This window comes from Hyaena hyaena, unplaced genomic scaffold (genome assembly GCF_003009895.1).
Source record: "Hyaena hyaena isolate Hyena2069 unplaced genomic scaffold, ASM300989v1 scaffold_256, whole genome shotgun sequence".
NCBI lineage: Eukaryota > Metazoa > Chordata > Mammalia > Carnivora > Hyaenidae > Hyaena > Hyaena hyaena.
In genome coordinates, this window is record NW_024080885.1 from 440,226 (window position 1) to 460,994 (window position 20,769).

General features: G+C 48.7%; 2 protein-coding genes across 11 annotated transcripts in view; one reads left to right on the forward strand and one right to left on the reverse strand.

Moving 5' to 3' along the window:
* SLC7A7 (solute carrier family 7 member 7) overlaps positions 1-20,769 on the forward strand; it is a 50,002-nt gene that overhangs the window by 5,894 nt on the left and 23,339 nt on the right. Inside the window, exons 1-2 of one of the 5 annotated variants that reach the window (XM_039245187.1) lie at positions 13,385-13,525; positions 17,814-18,357. In XM_039245187.1, the coding sequence (XP_039101118.1) occupies positions 17,859-18,357 (499 nt within the window). In that variant the 5' untranslated portion in view covers positions 13,385-13,525; positions 17,814-17,858. Of the gene's footprint in view, positions 1-13,384; positions 13,526-16,634; positions 16,733-16,967; positions 17,033-17,813; positions 18,358-20,769 lie in introns of those variants that run through there. The other 4 variants (XM_039245188.1, XM_039245189.1, XM_039245190.1 and 1 more) reach the window with 4 other exon arrangements.
* Positions 916-4,042, reverse strand: MRPL52 (mitochondrial ribosomal protein L52). 6 transcript variants are annotated; one of them, XM_039245194.1, is made up of 5 exons: positions 3,962-4,042; positions 3,797-3,857; positions 3,651-3,718; positions 1,841-1,905; positions 916-1,470 (listed from the first exon to the last, which is right to left on the reverse strand). In XM_039245194.1, exons 1-5 carry the CDS (start codon positions 3,987-3,989, stop codon positions 1,318-1,320), a joined length of 375 nt encoding a protein of 124 aa, XP_039101125.1. In that variant the 5' UTR covers positions 3,990-4,042; the 3' UTR covers positions 916-1,317. The 6 variants fall into 6 exon arrangements, with proteins under 6 accessions (XP_039101125.1, XP_039101126.1, XP_039101129.1 ...); XM_039245195.1 differs by having other exon boundaries at positions 3,797-3,854; positions 3,962-4,041; XM_039245198.1 differs by having other exon boundaries at positions 3,651-3,854; positions 3,958-3,974.

Sequence of the window (20,769 nt, forward strand, 5' to 3'; positions counted from 1 at the left end):
CCATGGATTGCAGGGACGGGCAAATCAAATTTGGGGAAACTGTTAGACACGAGAGATTGGGAATTAGGACTTTGGGGGTTAGCTCCCCCCCTACACTGGAAAAAGGCAGTTCCCTGATGACTAAAGTCTTCTTCAGGGTCTGACTAAACTGAGAACAAAAGGTGGAGGTATGCAGGGGAGGGGGAGGGCGCGCTGAAATGGACAGCGGGGGCCAGAGAGACAGATAAGACGTTGAGAGAGACAGATAAGCAGTTGAGAGTTAGATCTAGAAAAGCAGTGCGACAGAAGCAGGAAAAGTGTGGGAGACAGAAAACTCGACCATCAGCGAAATCTAAGATCCCAGAATTGCATTGGTCAGCGAGAGAGGAAGGAGGTTGTGGGGGGAAGAAGGGAGGGAAAGAAAGCAAGGGAATAAAGGAGGCTGGGCAGGAATTAGGTCAGGTAGGAAGCTCCAGGACTACCAGAGACCCAAGAACTATTATAAGTTTGTGGCAGGATAAAGGAAGAAAAGCCCAGTGCTCTGCATTGTAACAGCAGTAAAGGTCCTTCTCCCCCCTCCCCAAGTCTGTGATTAATTAAAGGTCTTCCTGGGTCCTGGACACCTAACAGGTTTGTGGGAGACATGTGATGGGGATTAGATACCTATGCCACGGTGACTGTTTGGAGGCTGAGCACCTCCGGGGCTCCCCTTCACAAAGTGGGGTTGGGAGGTATAGGCCTCTCTCTAACCAACCTCTGGAATTTAGCCAGCACCACAGAAACCTCAGAATCCAACTCTTCAGCAGAACATGCAACACCCAAGTCTTGTTCTTCCCATGTCAGCCTTCCTGGTGGGGGTATCCTCTAAGGCTGGGTATCCGAAGTTTAGGAAAACCGATACCAGTTGCTTGCCAAGAAACGGACCTCAGCCGGAAAGCCTTTTTCATCAAAACATTTATTAAATGAGTAACTGCCATGCAGCCTGAGCTGTGTAGGGGCTGTTAGAGGCTTGAGCGCCTAGCTAACAACAGGATAACTGCTGCCCCTTTTGCATGTTCACAGAGCAGCTACCGTTCACAAGAGGGCCAGTCCGATGGCCTGCGGAGGAGACAAGTGTCCTAGCGCACGATTGCACTGAAGTGGAAGGGAGCCAGGGATGAGGGCACTTGGCCAACTCTTCTAGGCAGTGATCCTACAGGCTGTTCCTCCTGGTGTCCAAGCTCTTGGGCTTGGAAGGCAGATGGGGATGTGAAGGCTCTCCTCTGGCTGGGATGACGCATGCTGGTGGGAGAGAAGGAAGCCAGAGAGAGGCTGGGAGAGGGAGACAGGAATTGCTTCTTATTGACTTGGTAGTGGGCTCTTCAGTAGAGCCCCTTTGGGTTTCAGAGCATTTTTCTGCTTCCTTTCTTCTTCCTGCAGCTTCTCCTGCTGCCTAAGCTGCCATGCCTGTAACCCGGCATCCATTTCCTGTGACAGCAGTACAACTCGTCTCTGAAACAGACAGGAAAACAGGGTGGATGACATCTGGGGTTGGGCTCGGCACATATATCCTTTCCCTCCCAGAGCAAAGGCAAAAGTTTCATCTGGAAAATGACACTGTTGAGTGGGGGAGGGGACCAGGTCCCAGGATGGGAAGCAGGAGGAGGTACAATGGGAAGCAGAAGAGGACCAGTACTACGGCCTTGGAGTGCCCACTCCCCTCCTCCCTTCTCAGAGTACTGTAAAAACTTGAGCCGTTAAAACCTCTGTATAGGGGGGACATGTTAGCTTATGTGTGCGTGCAGCTCAAAACAAGTTAAAATGTAAAGTTTTTCCCTTCAAGTACACACGGGTTGCCCTGGCTCGGGCTCTAGTGACTCACTGCAAACTTCTCCCTTTGGGCTTTTCTTCGAAGCTGGCCTTTCATTGGAGGCGCAGGGCGGCCATCTGCATAGAGAAAAGACCAGTGTTAGAGATGATGGCTGACAGCACCTTGTGAAGGCACTGGATTGGACAAGGGAAGATCTAGTCTCTAGTTCCTCTCTTCCATTTCACACCTGTGATGGCTTTATTCTCCAAAACCCATCCCTCGGTGTTGAGGGTAAGGTATGCCCAGAATAAGCTCTGGGCATATTCCTACTCGATTTCACTTACCCCTCAATGTCCTGGAATTCACGGTCCTTTGGAAGGCTGAATTTCTTGTTTTAGCTTTAGAAACCCTCCACTCAAGCAATCTGATCACTGTTTCACTCACCATGAATCTTTGCTAAATGCCATCTCAGTCCATAATGAGACGCCCTCTTTTCCTTTCCTCTCAGCCCAGTTTTCGTCCGTAGGCCCCCCTAAAGCCCTATCTGTCCCAGAAACCATTCTGTTAACTTTTTCAACTCTGTCAAATCTCTTTATGAAAGAAGTGCATATTGGTTATTTATTATTCATCTATTTGCCTTGGGACATTTATTTTAATATTTTGTTTGTTTGCTTGTTTGTTTTTGGCCTTGTTTGGCACTTCAAACCCTCTCAGAAAGGGGTAGAGCACTGAAGTATTATTAAGTTTTTAAAATGTCATGCTGTTTTCCCAGCTAGACTTTACTGGACTGCATCCCTAGGGTTTTGCTGTAGCATAGCATAGGCACAGAATCACGTAATAAAAATTCTATTAATATCTACTGACTTGATGAAAAGATGTATTATCTTACGTAAAGTAGTTTATAATGGAGCTGAAGAAAAAGGACACTTATTTTCTACAGAGTAAGAAGCAAACAGTGAAAACTCTGCCCAAAAACTTTGTGGAAACTGAGAGATACAATTAAGTAACATGCCCAAGACTACAAAGTTAGCAAGTAAAGAACCCTGAATGAAGAACCAAATCCAGAGTCTTTCCAGTATTCCATACTACTTCTGGGAGATGCTAGGCTTCCTATAGTAAATAACAAGTGGAATAAACCTTTACCATCCTCCTCAGGGTCACACTCCTATAGAAACCAATAGGGTATTAGTATTCAGGTCTCTAATGTTGAAGGGTGCCTGGCCCTTTCTCAGTTCTAGTATTAGCTTTGCTATTACCTAGCTGTTTGATCACAGGAACTCTGAGGCCTCAATTTTCCCACCTGTAAACTGGAGTCCTATATAAGAAATGGGAATGGCTTTTTCTCAGATCCCTCCCTTCTAGGTCTAATATCTATTTTTTCTTTTTCTTTTTCCTTTCCTTTCCTTTTCTTTTTCTTTTCTTTGGGGGGAGGGTGAGAAATTTTTCTGAAGGGAGCCCGCCATCCTCAGTCCTCACCCTTCTACTCCTGTCTTCTGAGATGTTTTAGGCCGTTTTCAAAGAGCTCTCCCCGCATTTGGTACCAAATTCTCAACAATGTACTCACCACATAGAATGGTGAGTCTTTCTAAATTTTAAAAATCGTCGTCCCTGAGAAACGTAAAGATCTTGTTTGTCACTCCCTCCCCCGGGGCGCCCCAAGTTGGAATTATGTTCTACCTACCCCACAAGAGCCTGTCTCGCATAGGCAGTTTAATTAACAAAATAAACAATAGGGCTGCTTCTCCCCAACTCCAAACATAAAGTTCAATACGACGTCCACTCACACACATCCCCACCTTGACCCCCTTCTCCCCCCACCTTCAGTCCAGGGAAGTTCCCTCTCGGCAAAAGTCTGACAGTTAACTGTCAGATCAGCGCTTACCCGCGTAAGACCAGTCTGGGAGCTCCGTAAGGGGCCCGTAGCCAGAGGGGTTAGCAGCTAGGCCCTGCCTGGGTGGAGAAAAACATTCCGGTGAGGATTCAGCCCAGCTTCTGGCACCCCAGGACCCCCTTAAACCAGGAACTCACTGGAGTCGCCACTGACTGCCCGCCCGAGCCGCCACGCTACTGTGCAGCCTCCGGACACCTGCTGGGAAAACAGGGTTGAGTTGGGAGAGAGGCCGTGCAGCCAACTCAGGGGTCTCAGACCTGCCCCCGCGAGCTCCCGAGCACACGGACTCCACACTCACTTACTCAAAACCAGGGTACCTAAAGCAGCCATGCTGAAGTCGCGCAGCCGGAAGTGGGCGTGGCGCCGGTGGTCATGCGCGACGCCGCAGGGGAAGTCGGAAGCCGCCATCTTGAAAGTGGTTTTCAATCAGGGCCCCACCATCTTGGGCCGTTGTACGGAAGAAAGGGGCGAAACTGCGACCCTAGTATATGGGCGAGAGCGGTTGGTCTGCGTATGTGTTGTCAGTACTGGTTATACCCTCAGTGGAAGTCGTGTCCTAGACTGAATCGTTTTGAGCTGCTCCAGCGATCTCTGCGCAGCGGTGTCTAGTGCTTTGGAATTTATGCCATTATCTTAGCGTAGTTCCCTTATTCTACCTTCTTTTGCATCACTGTAACGTGTTTTTCCTCAGCGTTAAGAGTCAAATCTCGAATGAATAAGAAAATGTGGGTTTCAGTCCTTATTTATTCAACATAATTGAAGAGCTTATATGTGGTAAGCACTGTACTAGGTGCTGGGGATTCTGCAGAACAGACGTCATCACTATTCTGACAGCGCTCCCAGTCTAGAGAGAGAAGACAATAATAATCACCTACATTACTGTAATAGTACCATTGAGATTGTAGCAGGTGTACAGGGAGGGATACATGAGCTCCTGGCTCTGGGGATCTCAAACAGATCAGGTTCTGGCCACTTGACACAGACAAAATTCCAAAGGCAGATAGACGGTGGTGAAACCAGAAAGGGATTTATTTCAGTGAAGCCAACACCAGGAAGACAGAGGTCAGGTGTCTTAAAGTGCTGAAAATACTTACAGGTTTATATACCTACAATGAGGGGCAAAGGTGGAGGAGTACCTGCAGGTGGGCAGTGAAGGTCAAATCTATCATTGTCTTGCTGAGAGTCAATCATGGGTGGTGTCTTGGGGCTCAGGGCAATGCTTATTGCTTGACAGGGTTGTTTTATTCTCTTCAGGGGTTGCTATGCCCTCGGGGTCTTCCACCTAAACCAAGAGACAAGCTAAAAAGAACCTAACCAGAGAGGCGCCTGGATGGCTCAGTTGGTTAAGCATCCAACTTCAGCTCAAGTCATGATCTCCCAGTTTGTGGCTTTGAGTCCTGTGTTGGGCTCTGTGCTGACAACTCAGAGCCTGGAGCCTGCTTTGAATTCTTTGTTTCCTTCTCTCTCTGCTACTTCTCTTCTGTGCTCTCTCTCCCTGTCAAAAATAAACATTAAAAAAAAAAATTTAAGGGGTGCCTGGGTGGTTCAGTGGGTTAAGCGTCCGACTTTCGCTTAGGTCACGATCTCACGGTCCGTGGGTTCGAGCCCCGCATCGGGCTCTGTGCTGACGGCAAGCTCAGAGCCTAGAGCCTCTTTCGGATTCTGTGTGTGTGTCTCTCTCTGACCCTCCCCTGCTCATGCTCTCTCTCTCTCAGAATAAATAAAACATTAAAATTTAAAAAAAAAAAAATTTTTTTTTAAGTTTGAGGTCAAAATGGAGGTACCAGAAATCCTCCAAGATGAGTGTTGGCAAGTACCCTTTTGTAGCTATAACGGGAAGTTTACCTGGAGAAAGCTGTGAAAGAAGTCTTTCTTGGGGAATAGGTCTTGGAGCTAAGATTTTATTTCATTTTTGCAAGGGCTATCACCACATATTGTCTAATATAATCCTTGCATCAAGGAGACAGGTACAGAAGTACCCTTTAACCATGGTTTCACTTTCTATAGTTTTTAGTTACCTACATTTGGTTGCCCTGTGGAAGCAGATACTCCTTACAAATTGTGAGAAGGTCAATAGTGGCCTAATGCGAAGTTACAGTGCCTATATCATTCACCTTACTTTATCTTTTCATCTACAAAAGAAATATTTGAGAAAGATGACATTCACATGATTTTTATTACAGTATATTGTTAGAATTTTTATTGTTGTTGCTAATCTCTTACTCTGCCTAATTTTATTTAAAGATTTTTTTTACATTTTTTAAAATATTTATTTTTGAGAGACAGAGACAGAGCACAAGTGGGGGAGGGGCAGAGAGAGAAGGAGACTTAGAATATGAAGCAGGCTCCAGACTCTGAGCTGTGAGCACAGAGCCTGACATGGGGCTCAAACCCGCAAACTGTGAGATCATGACCTGAGCCAAAGTCGGAGGCTTAATGACTGAGCCACCCAGGTGCCCCTGTGCCTAATTTTAAATGAAATGTAATCATAGGTATGTCTATATAGGGTTTGGAACTACCATGGTTATAAGCATCCACTGGGGTTCTTGGAATGCATACCCTGTGGATCAGGTGGGACTACTATACTGGTAAGAGAAAACACAGACCTGTGACTCCTTCCCTCTTTTTAATAATTTATTTGTCTTGGGGAATTCATTTATCTTTAATTTTTTCGTTAAAAAAAATTAGGGCCACTTGTATGGCTCAGTTGGTTGAGTGTCCAACTCTTGGTTTTGGCTGAGGTCATGATCTCACAGTTTGTGAGTTTGAGCCCTGAGTTGGACTCTGCAGATGGAGTAGAGCCTGCTTGGGAGTCCCTCTCTCCCTCGCCCAACCCTTCAAAAATAAACAAACTTAAAACAAACAAACAAACAAACAAACCCTGAGGTGACTGGGTGGCTTATTGGGTTAAGCATCAGACTTTGGCTCAGGTCATGATCTCACAGTTCGTGGGTTCCAGCCCCGCGTCAGGCTCTGTGTTGACAGCTCAGAACCTGGAGCCTGCTTTGGATTCTGTGTCTCCTTCTCTATCTCTGCCCCTTCCTTGCTCTTGCTCTGTCTCTCAAAAATAAACATTAAAAAAAAAAACCCTTAATATATCACATCTTAATATTTCACATCTGAAAACATTGAAGTAAGTACAAATACTTTATGAACGGTGAAGCTCCTACAAAAGTGCCTATTACTATGTGCTAGGCTAGACACTTAACGTGTGCTGACAGGAGAAACTGAGGGAGTGGTGCAATGGCCTATCTGGAAGTTTATCATTTCCTTCTGTAAGACTGGGAAATTTTTCCACAGGAGGCTCTGAGCTGTGCTTTGAAAGAGGGGAAGGGTGGATCCTGGTTTAAGAAGTAAAAGCAGCTGTTTCAATAACAATAAGAATGGTATAAGCTAGGGCTGAACCAAAAGAAAGGATGGGAACAAAAGAACCTTGGCTATAAGCCAACAAATGGATCCCAAAAACCTAAGTAAGGGCAATAAGACCGTACGGAACTATTATCATCTTACATTCATACACTTCATTTTCACCTATCAAATCACTTCCATATAAATGATTTCACATGATTTTCATAATCTGTAAAGTAGATAAGACAGTCCAGGAAGCAATCGTTATACAGATTGCTTGTAGTTTTCAGAGATCAGGAAATTGAATTAAAACGTGGCTGTGGATTTATTGTTTTACAATTGCAGCAATGACTGAATGCCACTTTCCCAAGCCTAGCTCCATACACCTTTGGCTGGTTCTGAGACAGACAGCTGAGGTAGACAGCACTATTACATAGTTTACAGTTGGCAAATCAAATAGTAAAAGCCAAGGGCTGGAAAAATAACCTTAGTGTCAACATTCAAGGTTGACAGGAAAGATGACAAGCTGGCACTACCACCGTCACTATATAAAAGAGTTGAACCAGCAATATTCTTATCTTTCAGTAGCTCAAACACTTGGAGGATACCATCAGTTTGCAAAATTATTATTTTAAAGATTTTATTCTATTATTACTTATTTGCTACTTTTTGATTATTTTCAAGAAAAAGAGAACATGAATGAGTGGACGGTGGCAGAGAGAGAGGGGGGCAGAGGATCCAGAGTTGGCTGTGTACTGACAGCAGTGAGCTGGACGTGGGGCTTGAACTCACAAACCTCGAGATCATGACCTGAGCTGAAGTTAGATGCTTAACTGACTGAGCCACCCAGGCACCCTTAAAGATTTTGTTTTGGGGTGCCTGGGTGGCTCAGTCAGTTAAGCATCCGACTTTGACTCAGGTTATGATCTCGCAGTTCATTGGTTCGAGCCCTTCATCGGGCTTTGTGCTAACAGCTAGCTCAGAGCCTGGAGCCTGTCTTTAGATTCTGTACCTCCCTCTTCCCTCTGACCCTCCCTTCCTCACTCTCTCTCTCTCTCAAGAAATAAATAAAATATTAAAGAAAAGAAAAGCAAAAACATGTGTTAAAAAAACTAAAAAAAAAAAAAGATTTTGTTTTAAAGTAATCTCTGCACCATTGTGGGGCTCAAACTCACAGCGCTGACATCAAGAGCCACATGCTCTATTGATTGAGCCAGTCAGGTGCTCTGAATTTGCAAAATTATAAAAAAGGGCACACACATTAAGGTGAACAAATAATGTGAACAATATACATTCTGCACACAGAAATGAACACATGCAATACTTTAATATCTATGGAGGTCAAGGAGCCAGAGCTGGAGAACTTTGAGGGTAGGATGGGAAGTTTAATTGGGAAAACTCAGAAATCTGGGAGGGGAAAGGTTTTTGGAAGAAAGACAAGTTCAGCCTTTGACGTGGTTAGTGTGATGTGGACAATCCGTGGGTTGTAAATAGCAGGAAATATGGTTTAGGATTTTGAGAGAGAGAGAGAAAGAGCACTAGTGCTGACAGCTAACATCAGCAGCATTCTCAGGGACCTCATGAACACTGTGGCAGAGGAAGGGGGTCTGGCAATTGGACAGCACTTTCTTTTTTTTAATTTTTAAATGTTTTTATTTATTTCTGAGAGAGACAGAGACAGCGTGAGCAGGGGAAGGTCAGAGAGAGGGAGATACAGAATCCGAAGCAGGCTCCAGTCTCTGAGTCAGCTGTCAGCACAGAGCCCGACGCAGGACCCGAACCCACGAACCGTGAGATCATGACCTGAGCCGAAGTTGGACATCCAACTGACTGAGTCACCCAGGCGCCCCAGGACAGAACTTCTTAATGACTTCATTAGACTCATGAGCCACAAGAAAGTGGCTTTGTCATCCCAAACTAGATGTTCTTCAACCTCTAGACTTCATCTGGCAAAGGCTGGAATGAAGAGCAATGAGAAGCATCAGGAATCTGAGCTTCATGACTTTCCTCTCTCAAACTCCTTTGCCTTTCAAGAGCATCACAGCCTGTATTTTGGTTTTAACATTTTGCTGTCCATTTATGTTTTTGTCCAGTATGTTTATTCAAATATCCTTCTGTATATTCTGTACACAGTAACTTTTGTGCACGTGCACTGCTCTGGGAAATTAGGCGCTTTTTATTTTTGTTAAAAGAAAATTTAGAATTATTTATTTATTTTGAGAGAGTTAGCCAGCTTGAGCAGGGGAGGGGTAGAGAAAGAAGGAAAGAATCCCAAGCAGGCTCTGCCTGAGCTATCAGCACAGAGTCTGGATGCGTCACTCGAATCCATGAACCCGTGAGATTATGACCTGAGCCAAAGTTGGACACTTAACTGACTGAGCCACCCAGGCACCCTTAAATTTTTTTAAAAAATTTTTAATGTTTTATTTATTTCTAGGAGAGAGAGACAGCGTGAGCAGGGGAGGGTCAGAGAGAGAGGGAATCACAGACTCTGAAACAGGCTCCAGGCTCTGAGCTGGCAGTCAGCACAGAGCCTGACGCGGGGCTCGAACCCAACGCTTAACCGACTAAGCCACCCAGGCGCCCCTTAATTTTTTTTTCAATTAAGTAATCTCTATGCCCAACATGGGACTCAGGACCCTGATATCTGAGATCAAGAATCACTGACTAAGCCAGCCAGGCGCCCCTGGGAAACTGCTTTTTAAACCATTGAGATGAATAATGATGATGTTAGAGAAAACATAAGTGAAACTGACTCGGAGTGACCAATTCCACTTCATTTTGTAACTTGTTCTTTTTACATGCCTATGGCCAAACTGAAGTTTGAAGAAGAGCAAACTATTTGGGAAGTATCTCATTTTACCTTCCTTCATTATTTTCCTCCTTAGGACCACTCAACAATTAAATCACTGTCAGCCCAGGCAAGAAATGTGGCAACTAAAGGCTACCCCTCACACAATACGTTGCTTTACATATTATTTCCGTAATACACAATTTATTGTAGCACATTCCTTTTCTTTCCCCGTGGCTGCTAAATCAGTTCGGGCTAAATTTTGTGTTAAATCATCCATCTTCAAGATGGGTAAATTATGACCTCGGCCTACACCCTTTTTTCTTGCCTCTGGCAGGTGGGATGTCTCTCAGCTGTGTGTCTTCCACCAGACTGGTCTTAAAGGTGGGTATCTCTTGGTGAATTTCTGCAGCGTGGCAATCTGGCTTTAAAAATGCCAAAGTTGGACTGTCCAAAAGGTGTACAAAAAATTGTAATATTTACAAGTTATCTTTGAGCCTTAAAACATGGTGAAGTGTTTTCAGATCCCTTTCCTTGAATTAGTTCAGCAACACCCTCTTTTGTTGGGTCCACACTGCCGCTAAGACTCTTCAGAAGATGAAGCACCTTCAGAAGATGGCTTTGGGCATCAGCCTCCCGGGCACCCGAGAGCGGGATATTTTTGGTTAAGTGCTGCCTCCTGGCGGCAGCTCTACTGCCCGACAGCTTCCCGGCCTGGTGGAGACCACTTTCTTGAACTGGGGATCTCGAAGCTGATGCAACAGCTTCCCCGAGGGGGCGGGGAGTTGAGACGCCCATCCGAGAGACCCCTCCCCTGGCTCCCGGCGGGCGCCGCTCCCTGCCTCCTCCCCCACCGGACTTTGCAGTCCAGAGTCCCTCCCGAGTTTCAGCCTTGCATCTCAGGGCCGGAGGCGGGGTTGCCAGGGTTTGGGGCTCCGGTTCGACCCCCGTCGGGCAGCCAGCAGGATTGGGAGGGAGGGAAGAGGAAGCTGAGCGTCCCTGGGGCGGAGGACGAGCCTAAGGGTATCCGCACTTTCCTGTCCCACGGGCAGCTCAGCTGTACCTGAGCGAAGAGAGGGCAGGGGAGCGGGTTGCTGACCCCTCGGTTCTCGGATCCTGGCCCTCTTCCCTGCACCCACCACACCCCCCTCCTCCAGCGCTTCCTGAAGCCAGGAAGAGGAGCAGGCTGCTTGGCCTGAGGGAAGGAAGAGAAGGGACACCCGGGTGGGGTGGGCTCTTGGTAGGTCAAGGCAGACCCCGGTTTGGCTTTCGTATCCAGACGTGGACATCGGGGGCGACCGAGCTCTTAAGAACACTGAGGGCGGGCGGCGGCTGGGTCGGGGTTTGGGAAGGCAAGGTCTACGGGTTGCGGATACGGAAAAGCTGGGGGCCAAGGGAAAGAGTGTAAGGAAGGGAACCGGCGGGGGCGACGTTAAAGGTGGAGGGAGGAAGGCGAGGCGGGGCTGGGGGATGGGGAGTGTGGGAGAAAGGGGCAAAGGTGAGGTCGGCCTGCCGGCTGGGTGGGGGCAGAGAGGTGTGGGGCCAGGGTCACGCGGGAGAGGAGAGATGCGGGAGGGCGCCCACTACAGGGTTGCGGTTCCACTCTTGAACTCGCCTGCATTCTCTTGAACTTGAGCCTCGCCTCCTTCTGCCTCCTCGCCTCTGAGCGGCCGTCGCACCTTGCTCTCGCCGTGCCCAGACCGGTCAACCTGAGCCTGGGTGTGGGACCATGCGGCCGAGAGCTCCTGGATCCGGTAAAGCGCTTTTTGTTTTCCCATTAACGAAAACAGAAGTTCGTTGCAAACCATTCTAGGCCTCCCAGTAAAACTGAAAATTATGCCCTCCCACTCCTTCAACCCATTACTGTCAAAAAGAATAAATACTTCCAGATACTCCTTGCTTGGTTTAGGAGCCAGAGGAGCGGTGGCATATAGGTGGGTCAGAAGGGCAAGTTCAAGGACGTTCCTAGAGCCCTGGCTCCTGGGAAATCAGTCCAGGAGGAACAGCATTGTTTATTCATTTGTTTATTTTCCCAGTAATTATTCTTGACTGTCTCCACGTGCCCTGCCCTGGGGATACAGGGTGAAAGACCTCTGGTGGGGTGGCGCTTACCTCCTAGTGAGGTAGGCGCCAACAAACAAAGAAACTCTGGGAGTGGTCGTGCCCTTGAAGAAAAGTCCAGCGTGGTGAAAGGATGAAGACCGGCCTCGGGAGGAAGTTGCTCCTTCACAGACTCCTCAGGGAAGGCCTATGGTGGTAGTGTGGTGGCTAAGCATAGCCTCCAATGGAGTGAGCGAAGGGATGAACCATATCGCAGGGCTGAATGTTGCAGAGGGAACAGCAATTGCGAAATCTCTGAGGGGGGAGCATGTGTGTCGTGTGGCAACAGCAAGGAGGCCAGTGTGGCTTGAGTGGAGTGACAGTGCAGGGGCCAGTGCAAACAGGGGCAGCTCTAGGGCTGTCTTCCTAGGAATTCCCTTATTTACAATTTGGGCCTGACCTCAGACTGGAATTAAGGGGCAGGCCGGCTGAGCAGTGGCCTGGGTATAAAAGGGCACTAAATTATCCTCGGAGTAATTCCGACATTTGGTGCCAAAGAACTCTGATTTCTGTCTGTGTCTTGGTGAGCCGTAAGTTGGCTCCCATCCACTGACAGTCCTTGACAACTGCTTACCTGGACTGTTTGTTTCCCAAATAGTTTTACAACGTGCAGGTACAGGTAGAAGTTGCAGGGTGTGGCTCTGAGACTGGCCAGCTGGTGGGTGTCTAAAGGCAGCAGTCACCTCTGGAATTCTGCAAATGCACCCTGCGCTGTGAAGTGCTGTTCCCTCAGAGCTTTATGCTATTGCCTACAGTTTAAATGGCTTAATATGCGCACCAAGAAACTGCTTCAGAGAATTGGATGTGATGAATTCATACAGTAAGCTCTAATTTTGAATAGAAAGGAGGCTTATGGTTTTTATTCCAACAAAATTGGTATTCTCCATCTCTGCTAAGTAGACATTCACTGGGTATTTAAATGATCCTGGTCTGACGGGGGGCCAACTCATTGGCTTGCTCAGAGTGCCAGGGCTGGCTCTTACCTGGCAACACAGGCACCCCCTGAACCAACTGGGGACCGGGACTGCGAGCGGGCTTGTTTGCAGTCAGGCGTTTGGCTGCACTCCCACAAGTAGTCTTCCTTGGCATGTCTTGCCCTACACAGGGGCTGAGTTCTGGTGCCGTGATGATGGATCCTATGCTCTCCGCAGGACCAAGGATAGATCGTATATGAGCGGGAGATGAGTAGGAGATGGAATCGGGAACAGGAGAATGGTAAAGGACACCAGGAGGGGACTGCCAGTCACTGGGAGAGCCTAAGGGCTCAGTAAACATAGGGCAACAAGGAAGTTCAGGGGCTGAGGTGGGGAAGAGGAGGAGCTGAGACTGAGTAGAGAAGGTGCCTAGAGGCGGCAGGCGTCGTCGAAGTCCTCTGGGTCTGACCGGGCAGTCCCAGCTCCAGCCCGTCCCCTGGCCCCTCCCCGCTGCCGGCCAGAGTCACACATGTGTTTTCCTGTTTTCCATTTCGGTCCCCGTCACCCTTTGCCTTTTCTGCTCCTCGGAGTCAGCAGCTGCTGCAGTTCCAGCCTTAGCTGGCTTCCCTTCCTAGCACCTTCCCCTCCCCCGCCTCCCTCCCTGCCTGCTGGTAGCCCCTCCTCCTCGCACCTGCCCAAAGGTCACGGGACAGGTAAGAGGTGGGAGAGGAGGGACTATGGGCCGGAGGGGAAGTGCCGGAGGAGGATGGAGTGAGTCCTGAGAATTGGCCTCCTGGAGACCCAAGAGCCCGTCGTCTCCCAGGTCTGGCCCCGGCGGCCCTCTCTAGGCAGAGCCCTCTTCTGCCCAGAGACTTCAGCCCTACGCTAATGGGAGCCCTGGCCTCAGGAGTAAACAATTTCTCTCTTGTTTCACTTTTTTTTTTTTTTTTAAAGGGACGATCGTAGCCTCACTGAAATATAGAAAAACAAGTGGAGAACTGGGGAGGGAGGGGCTGAACTTCCAGCTTGGGGTGATGGGGGAAATCTGGCCGCACCACAGTGTCTGTGTTTGCGGTTTCTGTTGTTAGAGGAGGAAGCACAGACCAGTTGGAGCTAGGAAGGCAGGACATGGGGTCTCTAGGGGAGAAAGTGTCTTCTCCCATTTAGCTTTTGAGCTTGACAGAGCAGCCAGGACCCTGAACTGTGTGCTGGTTCCTGGAAGAAGTAGGCTTTGGCATTGTCATTCCCATGTGGGTTGGGGTCAGGGACCTCACTGGCTGCTTGTGCTGGGCATGGCATGCTGGGGGCCCTGTGCCCACGTTCCCCGGACCCCTGAATCTGATACTTCACCCATAGGTTATGAGTGTTGTCCTGTAACCTCCACTGGGTACTCAGAGATGACTGCACCTCAGGCAGGAAGCAGACAGGGTGCTGTGTGTCAGGAAGGCTGGTATCTACTGGGGTTCCTTGTATCTACTCTACAAGGTTCTCCTGTAAAGGCCTGGGGTGGGAGAGCCCTTTGGGAGAGATCCCGGTGGTCCCAGGCTGTCTGAATGGTGAGCCAGGCTCTCAGGCAGGAATGTGAGCTGCCGAAGACGCTGCCTTCCTGCCCACAGCTGCTATGCTAAGCAGTGGTTAAGAGGGGGCATCGTTTCTCTGAAGGGCATTCTCCCCGTCCAGTTTGCAGGGACTTAGGAGTAGGATAGGGAGATTCCACTGGCAGCACTTCCTGGTGAGACCGCTAGGGTGTGCTGTCTGCTGGAGTGTGGGTTTTACCCCCCTTCCTCTGGGTATCTGTCTCAAGATTCCAAGATAAAGGACTTGGCTTTTCAGATACCCCCCAGCCAGGGACTAAACCCTGCACACTGCTTTGCTACTTTCCCTCACAGTTTCCCCTTCCTTTGTCCCTCCTTCATTCCTTTCCTTTATGTTCCGCCGGGACATATGCCCACCCCCTGGTGCCAGTAAATTTGGTCTTAAAAGGCCAGGCGGGATGATGTGTTCCATGTGTTTTTATTTGCTAAGCAGTGGGCACCCTGGCAATGGCATCGCTGCCAAAAAAGACTTGTAGTCACCCCTCATCCCTGTAAAGGGATGAGAAAGGGGAGGAGCAGCCGGGAGGGAGGTAGCCTAGGCATCCGGCTGAAGGATAACAGAGGGTGTTTAATCTAATCACATCCTCCCCAGGTAATTCATTAGGGAGCCATCTAAAGTGTTTTCCTGTCTAAGGGGAAGGCCTAGCCACCGGGCCTGTTGGAGCTGGTGGGGGGTAGGGGAGATAACACAGTGCCGGTTCAGAGCATGGGCTCTGCTGGTGAGCCTACCCGCCTCTGTCGCCAGTTTGGCACTCCCTACATGTGGCATGTCTCGGTGCCTGCCTCTTGGGGCTGCAGGCAAGCTTGGATGAGATCAGGTGTTTGGGTGCTTAGCAGTATGTCTGGCACCTGGTAAGTGGTCTATAGATGATAGCTATCATTAAGAGGAGCATTGAGGGGGCTGCTGGAGAGAAAGGACAGTCTCTGGAGGGATTCCAGGTATTTGTGAGGATGGCTTAGGAGAAGCTTGATCTCCCGGAAGGCAGATCTGGCCAGAATGCAAGAAGATGTAGGGTAGAGATAAGCCCCCCTCCCCCCACCCCGGGGATTTTTAGATCTTCATTCTTTGGTTGCAGATTAACCAAAGAGGGTCAGAAAGGGTGTGGGAAGGGGCTGACAGATTTTAGAATGGATAGGATGTATTTCTGTTGGTAAAAGAGACCCAGAATACCAGACTGAAGTAAACTATGAACATGGAACATGTGATTTCCAAAAACTGCTCAACTTTGTTCCCGGCCTGTCTATCCAGGATAACTCAACGCAATCTCAGTTCCCCATATTTTTAGGTAATTGGACTAAACTTGTATGTGGGGAAGGTGTTTATAGGCATTATTATTATTATTTCTAAGGATGAAAGGGCACATGAATGGGGAGGGGATGCAGCCAGAAGTTTGAGTCTAATTTTCTTTTTCATTGTTTTTTAAGTTTACTCATTTGAGAGAGAGAGAGAGGGAATGCGCAGGGGAGGGACAGAAAGAGAAACTCCAAAGCAGGCTCTGCAGTGCTGTCAGCACAGAGCCAGATGCGGGGCTCAAACCCATGAACCATGAAATCATGACCTGAGCCGAAATCAAGAGTCAGATGCCTAACTGACTGAGCCACGCAGGCACGCTGAGTCTCACATCTCAACCTTGGAAGTAGATTGAGGCTTGGCTTTGGGGTCGTGGCTGGGGTCATGGCTCAAATTTGGGGGCAGCCATCCTTTGCTCCGAGGGGAAGTGTGCGGAGTTCTTCTCTTAGGCCCGTCACGAGGCATGGGGACTGCACTCAAACTTCCTCTAATGTCAGTCCGGCAACCAGCCTTTGGGGCACCCTGCGCAATCTCCCTGCCTTTCTTGTTGGGGGTGGGGGGGGAGTGGGGCTAGGGTGGGGCCTGGAGGACAGAGGCTCGTGCATTCCTTCTCAGCCTCCGCCCTGTCCTCAGCTAATTTCCTCAGGGCTAGGTTCCCTAGGGCTGCAGAAACTGCACCCAGTGGACTGTCATTTCTTCTGGGCCCTCAGTCCTGGAGCAGCGCTGACAAAGGAGATTCCTGAGAGAGCGCCTTCTTATCACAGAAAGTGCTGAGCCAAGAGCTCCTAGCTGCCCCCTTTTGCAGATGTGAAAGCCAGTGAACCTTAGACTCAGACAGTTGCTTAACCCTCCTCTCTCCCTCCCTCCTCCTGTCTTGACCTCTCGATTTGATTTAAATCCATAAGCATTTGCCTGGCCTTTCCTCTTAGTGCTGGCTGAAAAGGAGGAGTGGTCAGACCACAGTTCCTGGAGGCTGTGGCTCTGGGACTGCGGGACTGCCACAGCGGGAATCTGCTGGAACCCAGGTTCCGGGAGTGAGTGTGCTTCCCCCCTCCCCTCTGCGTCCCCTTCCCCTCATCCTCCCCTCCCCCACCCTCTGTGCTGCTCTGCACTGTCCAATCACTTCCTCTCCCCAGTGCCCCAGGCCCTAGCTCCTCTCCACTTGCCTGGCCAACCTCTCCTCTCTCCCTCCCCGCTGTCTCCCACTCTGCGGTGCGCTGGGCACCTGCTGCCGCTTTAGCTACTTGCCTCAGCTTTGGGTCTTTGGGTCCCAGCTCTCCAGCTGCAACTCCCAGGTTGGGGAGCCATCATCAGCTGCCTCCAGTCATCTCTAGGTTGGATCACGCTTCTCTCATTCATTCATCAGCCTTTCTGGGTGATGCTCCTATGCTGACATGGGGGATCGGACAGCAGGAGGCTGGAGCACTAGGGCCTGGAGAGATGTCTGGGAAGGAAAAGAGGAGAATAATCCGTCGTCTTTCTTTCAGGGAGGAGTGGGACTGCTTGGGCTCTGCTAGGGCAGCAGACTTCGCCTTGGGCTGGTTAAGAGATGCTCCCAGAGCAGGGCGGGTTGTTGTAGGTTTCCGGGAGGAGGTCCCTGAAGCCTTTAGGTTTGCCAGAGTCCGTGCCCTTGGGGAGGAGAGAATTTTGTGAGGGCAACTACAGAGAGGCTGCTGCAAGGTTGGTTCCTAATGTTGCAGCTCAGCACAGGGAACAGGTGAGACTGGAATTTGAAGGGAGGCAGGCTTTTTTGGTGGTGAGACTGAAATAAAAACCAGGCTCAAATCAGGATGGTTATACCTGGATAGCACCAAATTGCCTCATGTCCCAGCAGACTCAGATAGAACCTTTTCTATTTTGGAAATCTGGTGGGCAGCACCGTCCTAATGAGGAGAGATGCTGCTTTCTCTCTAGGGAATGAGTGCTTTCTCTTAAAACTTCCACTTGGAAGTTGTTTTAAGGAGGCAGTTGGAGAAGAAGAGGTTAATGGGAGGTGCAAGGCCAGAGTGAGCTCTCTGAGATGGTGGACCAGATGTTGCCCATGTTGACCTCTCTAGGCAAGAGTTTTATGTAATTGCCAGCCGCCTGATATATATCTTCATCTTTCTTCCTTAGAGGGCAATGCCAAACAGCTGGTGACGGCTTTCTTCTCCTTCCACCATGGCTGACGACACTAAATATGAAGTGGCCTCCCAGCAAGAAGGGAGTGCTTCCCCTTTGGCCGACGAAGCCACCCCAGGGTCTGAGCAGGTAAAGCTGAAGAAGGAGATCTCCCTGCTTAATGGCGTGTGCCTGATTGTGGGGAACATGATCGGCTCGGGCATCTTTGTCTCCCCCAAGGGCGTGCTCATGTACAGTGCCTCTTTTGGCCTCTCCCTGGTCATCTGGGCTGTTGGGGGCCTCTTCTCCGTCTTTGGGGCCCTTTGTTATGCGGAATTGGGCACCACCATTAAGAAATCTGGAGCCAGCTATGCCTACATCCTCGAGGCCTTTGGGGGATTTCTTGCCTTCATCCGACTGTGGACCTCGCTCCTCATCATTGAGCCCACCAGCCAGGCCATCATTGCCATCACCTTTGCCAACTACATGGTGCAGCCCATCTTCCCAAGCTGCTTTGCCCCGTATGCTGCTGGGCGCCTGCTGGCCGCTGCCTGTATCTGTAAGTGGGGCCAGGGCAGGAGGTGTGGGCTGGAGCAGCCGGGCAGAAGCTGGGATGTGAGTCCTGTAAGCCAGTGAGAAGGAGCTGGAAGGGAATGTCTCTGACAGACACTTTTGTTTTTATGTTGTTAAAAAAAAAAAAAGGTTTTATTTTTAAGTAATCTCTACACCCAACACGGGGCTTGAATTTACAACTCCTAGATCAAGAGTTGTATGCTCTGGGGCGCCTGGGTGGCTTAGTCGGTTAAAGCGTCCGACTTTGGCTCAGGTCATAATCTCATGGTTCATGGGTTTGAGCCCCACATCGGGCTCTGTGCTGACAGCTCAGAGCCTGGAGCCTGCTTCTGATTCTGTGTCTCCCTCTCTCTCTGCCCCTCCCACACTCATGCTCTGTGTCTTTCTATCTTAAAAATGAATAAATGTTAAAAAAAAAAAAAAAAGAGTTGTATGCTCTGCTGACTGAGCCAGCCAGGTGCCCCCTCCTGTTTTTAAGTTAGTGTGGGCTTCATGTGAAAAGTCAAATGGTAGCAATGTGTAAAAACAAGCAACGATAAAGAGAACACTTTACCTCTCCCCCATTTTCTCACGAGAGCCCCATTAGCAGTTTGATTGCCCTTCCTGACTTTTTCTTGTTCCTTCAAGAAGTGTAGTTAATAAAATGTAGTTTTGTTCTGTTTTTATTATTTTTTAAGGTTTATTTTGAGAGAGTTGTTCTGCTTTTAAAACATGGGATCATAGTACACACATAATTCCACGTTTGTGCTTTATTCCCAGAATTTACCAGTGACATTTCCTACTTAGAGTCTACTTAAAAAAAATTCATGTTATTCCATGTTAATTTGAAGGATGTATTGTTTATTTAACAAATCGGTCCTCTCTTAGTGGCCTTTTAAGCCAGTTCTAGTTTGTTCATTATATGGGTAATGCGCCACTGAATATCTTACTGTATTTGCATGAGGTTTTCTGTGGGTTAGTTTCTTAAAACTGTCGTTTCAGTCTACCCTGACTTTTGCTGTCTCATAAATAACATCTTTAAACCTATACATTCAACAAAGCCACTTTGGAGGTCTTGAGAAGCTGATCGTCTACAGCCCCATCCCTCCCCAGTGCCTCTGTTCTGGAAAAATGCCCTCCTAGCCTAAAACCTTGGAGACCCTTTCTACACACCAGTTGTGGAGAAGCTCGGAAATTCTGCCGTTTTCAGGGGCAACTCCCCCAGCAGGAGCGGCTGTGGAGTGTGGGCATTTTGTACCAGGCACAGTTGCTCCCTGCATCAGTCCTCTCCAGGCAGCCTCAGGGCCCCTTTTCTCAAGGTTTCTCCACTGCCCCGTCTTATTCCTCAGCTTCCTCTCCAGCCTCCCCACTTTGACCGTTGTGCAGACTCCTGGATGTCTGTGTGGGATCCCCGTGTGCTTTATGTGTCCATGCTTGTGGCTCGGACGCCTATTTGTATATGGAGATGTTTGCCATGCATGGTAACTATGGGGGAGGGGGGAAGCACTGTCTCTTGTTACCAGAAGGAGGTTTTCCCTTGAGGTCTCAAATGTGATCTGTAATTTCTCTTGTATCATTTAGAGATGATCTGGTACGCTGAGTTACTGGAGAAACTAATTTTAGGATCTGTCAGGGTTTTTTTTTTTTTTAATGTTTTATTTATTTTTGAGAGAGAGATAGAGACAGCGTGAGCAGGGAAGGGTCAGAGAGAGAGGGAGACAGAGAATCCGAAGACAGCCTCCAGGCTCTGAGCTAGCTGTCAGTACAGAGCCTGATGCGGGGCTCGAACCCACAAACTGTGAGATCATGACCTGAGCTGAAGTCAGACGCTTAGCCGACTGAGCCACCCAGGTGCTCTCCGGTGTGGGCATACGGTTACATATCTTGTGTGGTGTAAGGATGATTCCATCTAAGTAAAATTTCCAAGATGGCTGCATCCCTTTAAGTAGTAGAATCCTAATATTTTAACCATCTCTGTTGAAATCTCTTTAAAACCAATGATATGTTTGCCTGCCTTCATAACTTGACATTTCTTTTGGTGACTCAGTCACCACTACACATATCAATTTTTGTAGGACTATGAGGCCTTCCCAGGCCACTGGGGCGGGGATGAGTGTTGACTTCCTCAGGAGCTTCTTTAAGAAGTTCAGCAGGTTTTATTCTTTATGAGTTTGATCTGTGCTGTCTCTGACAGCTCTTGTTCCTTGACTCTGGCCTTGGGCCTGCCTCCATCAGTCACCCCTTTTTAACTTGCTGTGTCTAATTGGGGAACAGAGGTGTCTTCAAACTCTTCTACAGCTGGGTGCCCATACACAGGCAGCTACACCCTTGTAAAGATACATGCGAAGTAGCCACAATTATGATTTGTCTGCAGAGCTCCCCAGTTAATAAAAGATACAGTTTGGTGCACGGATTTATG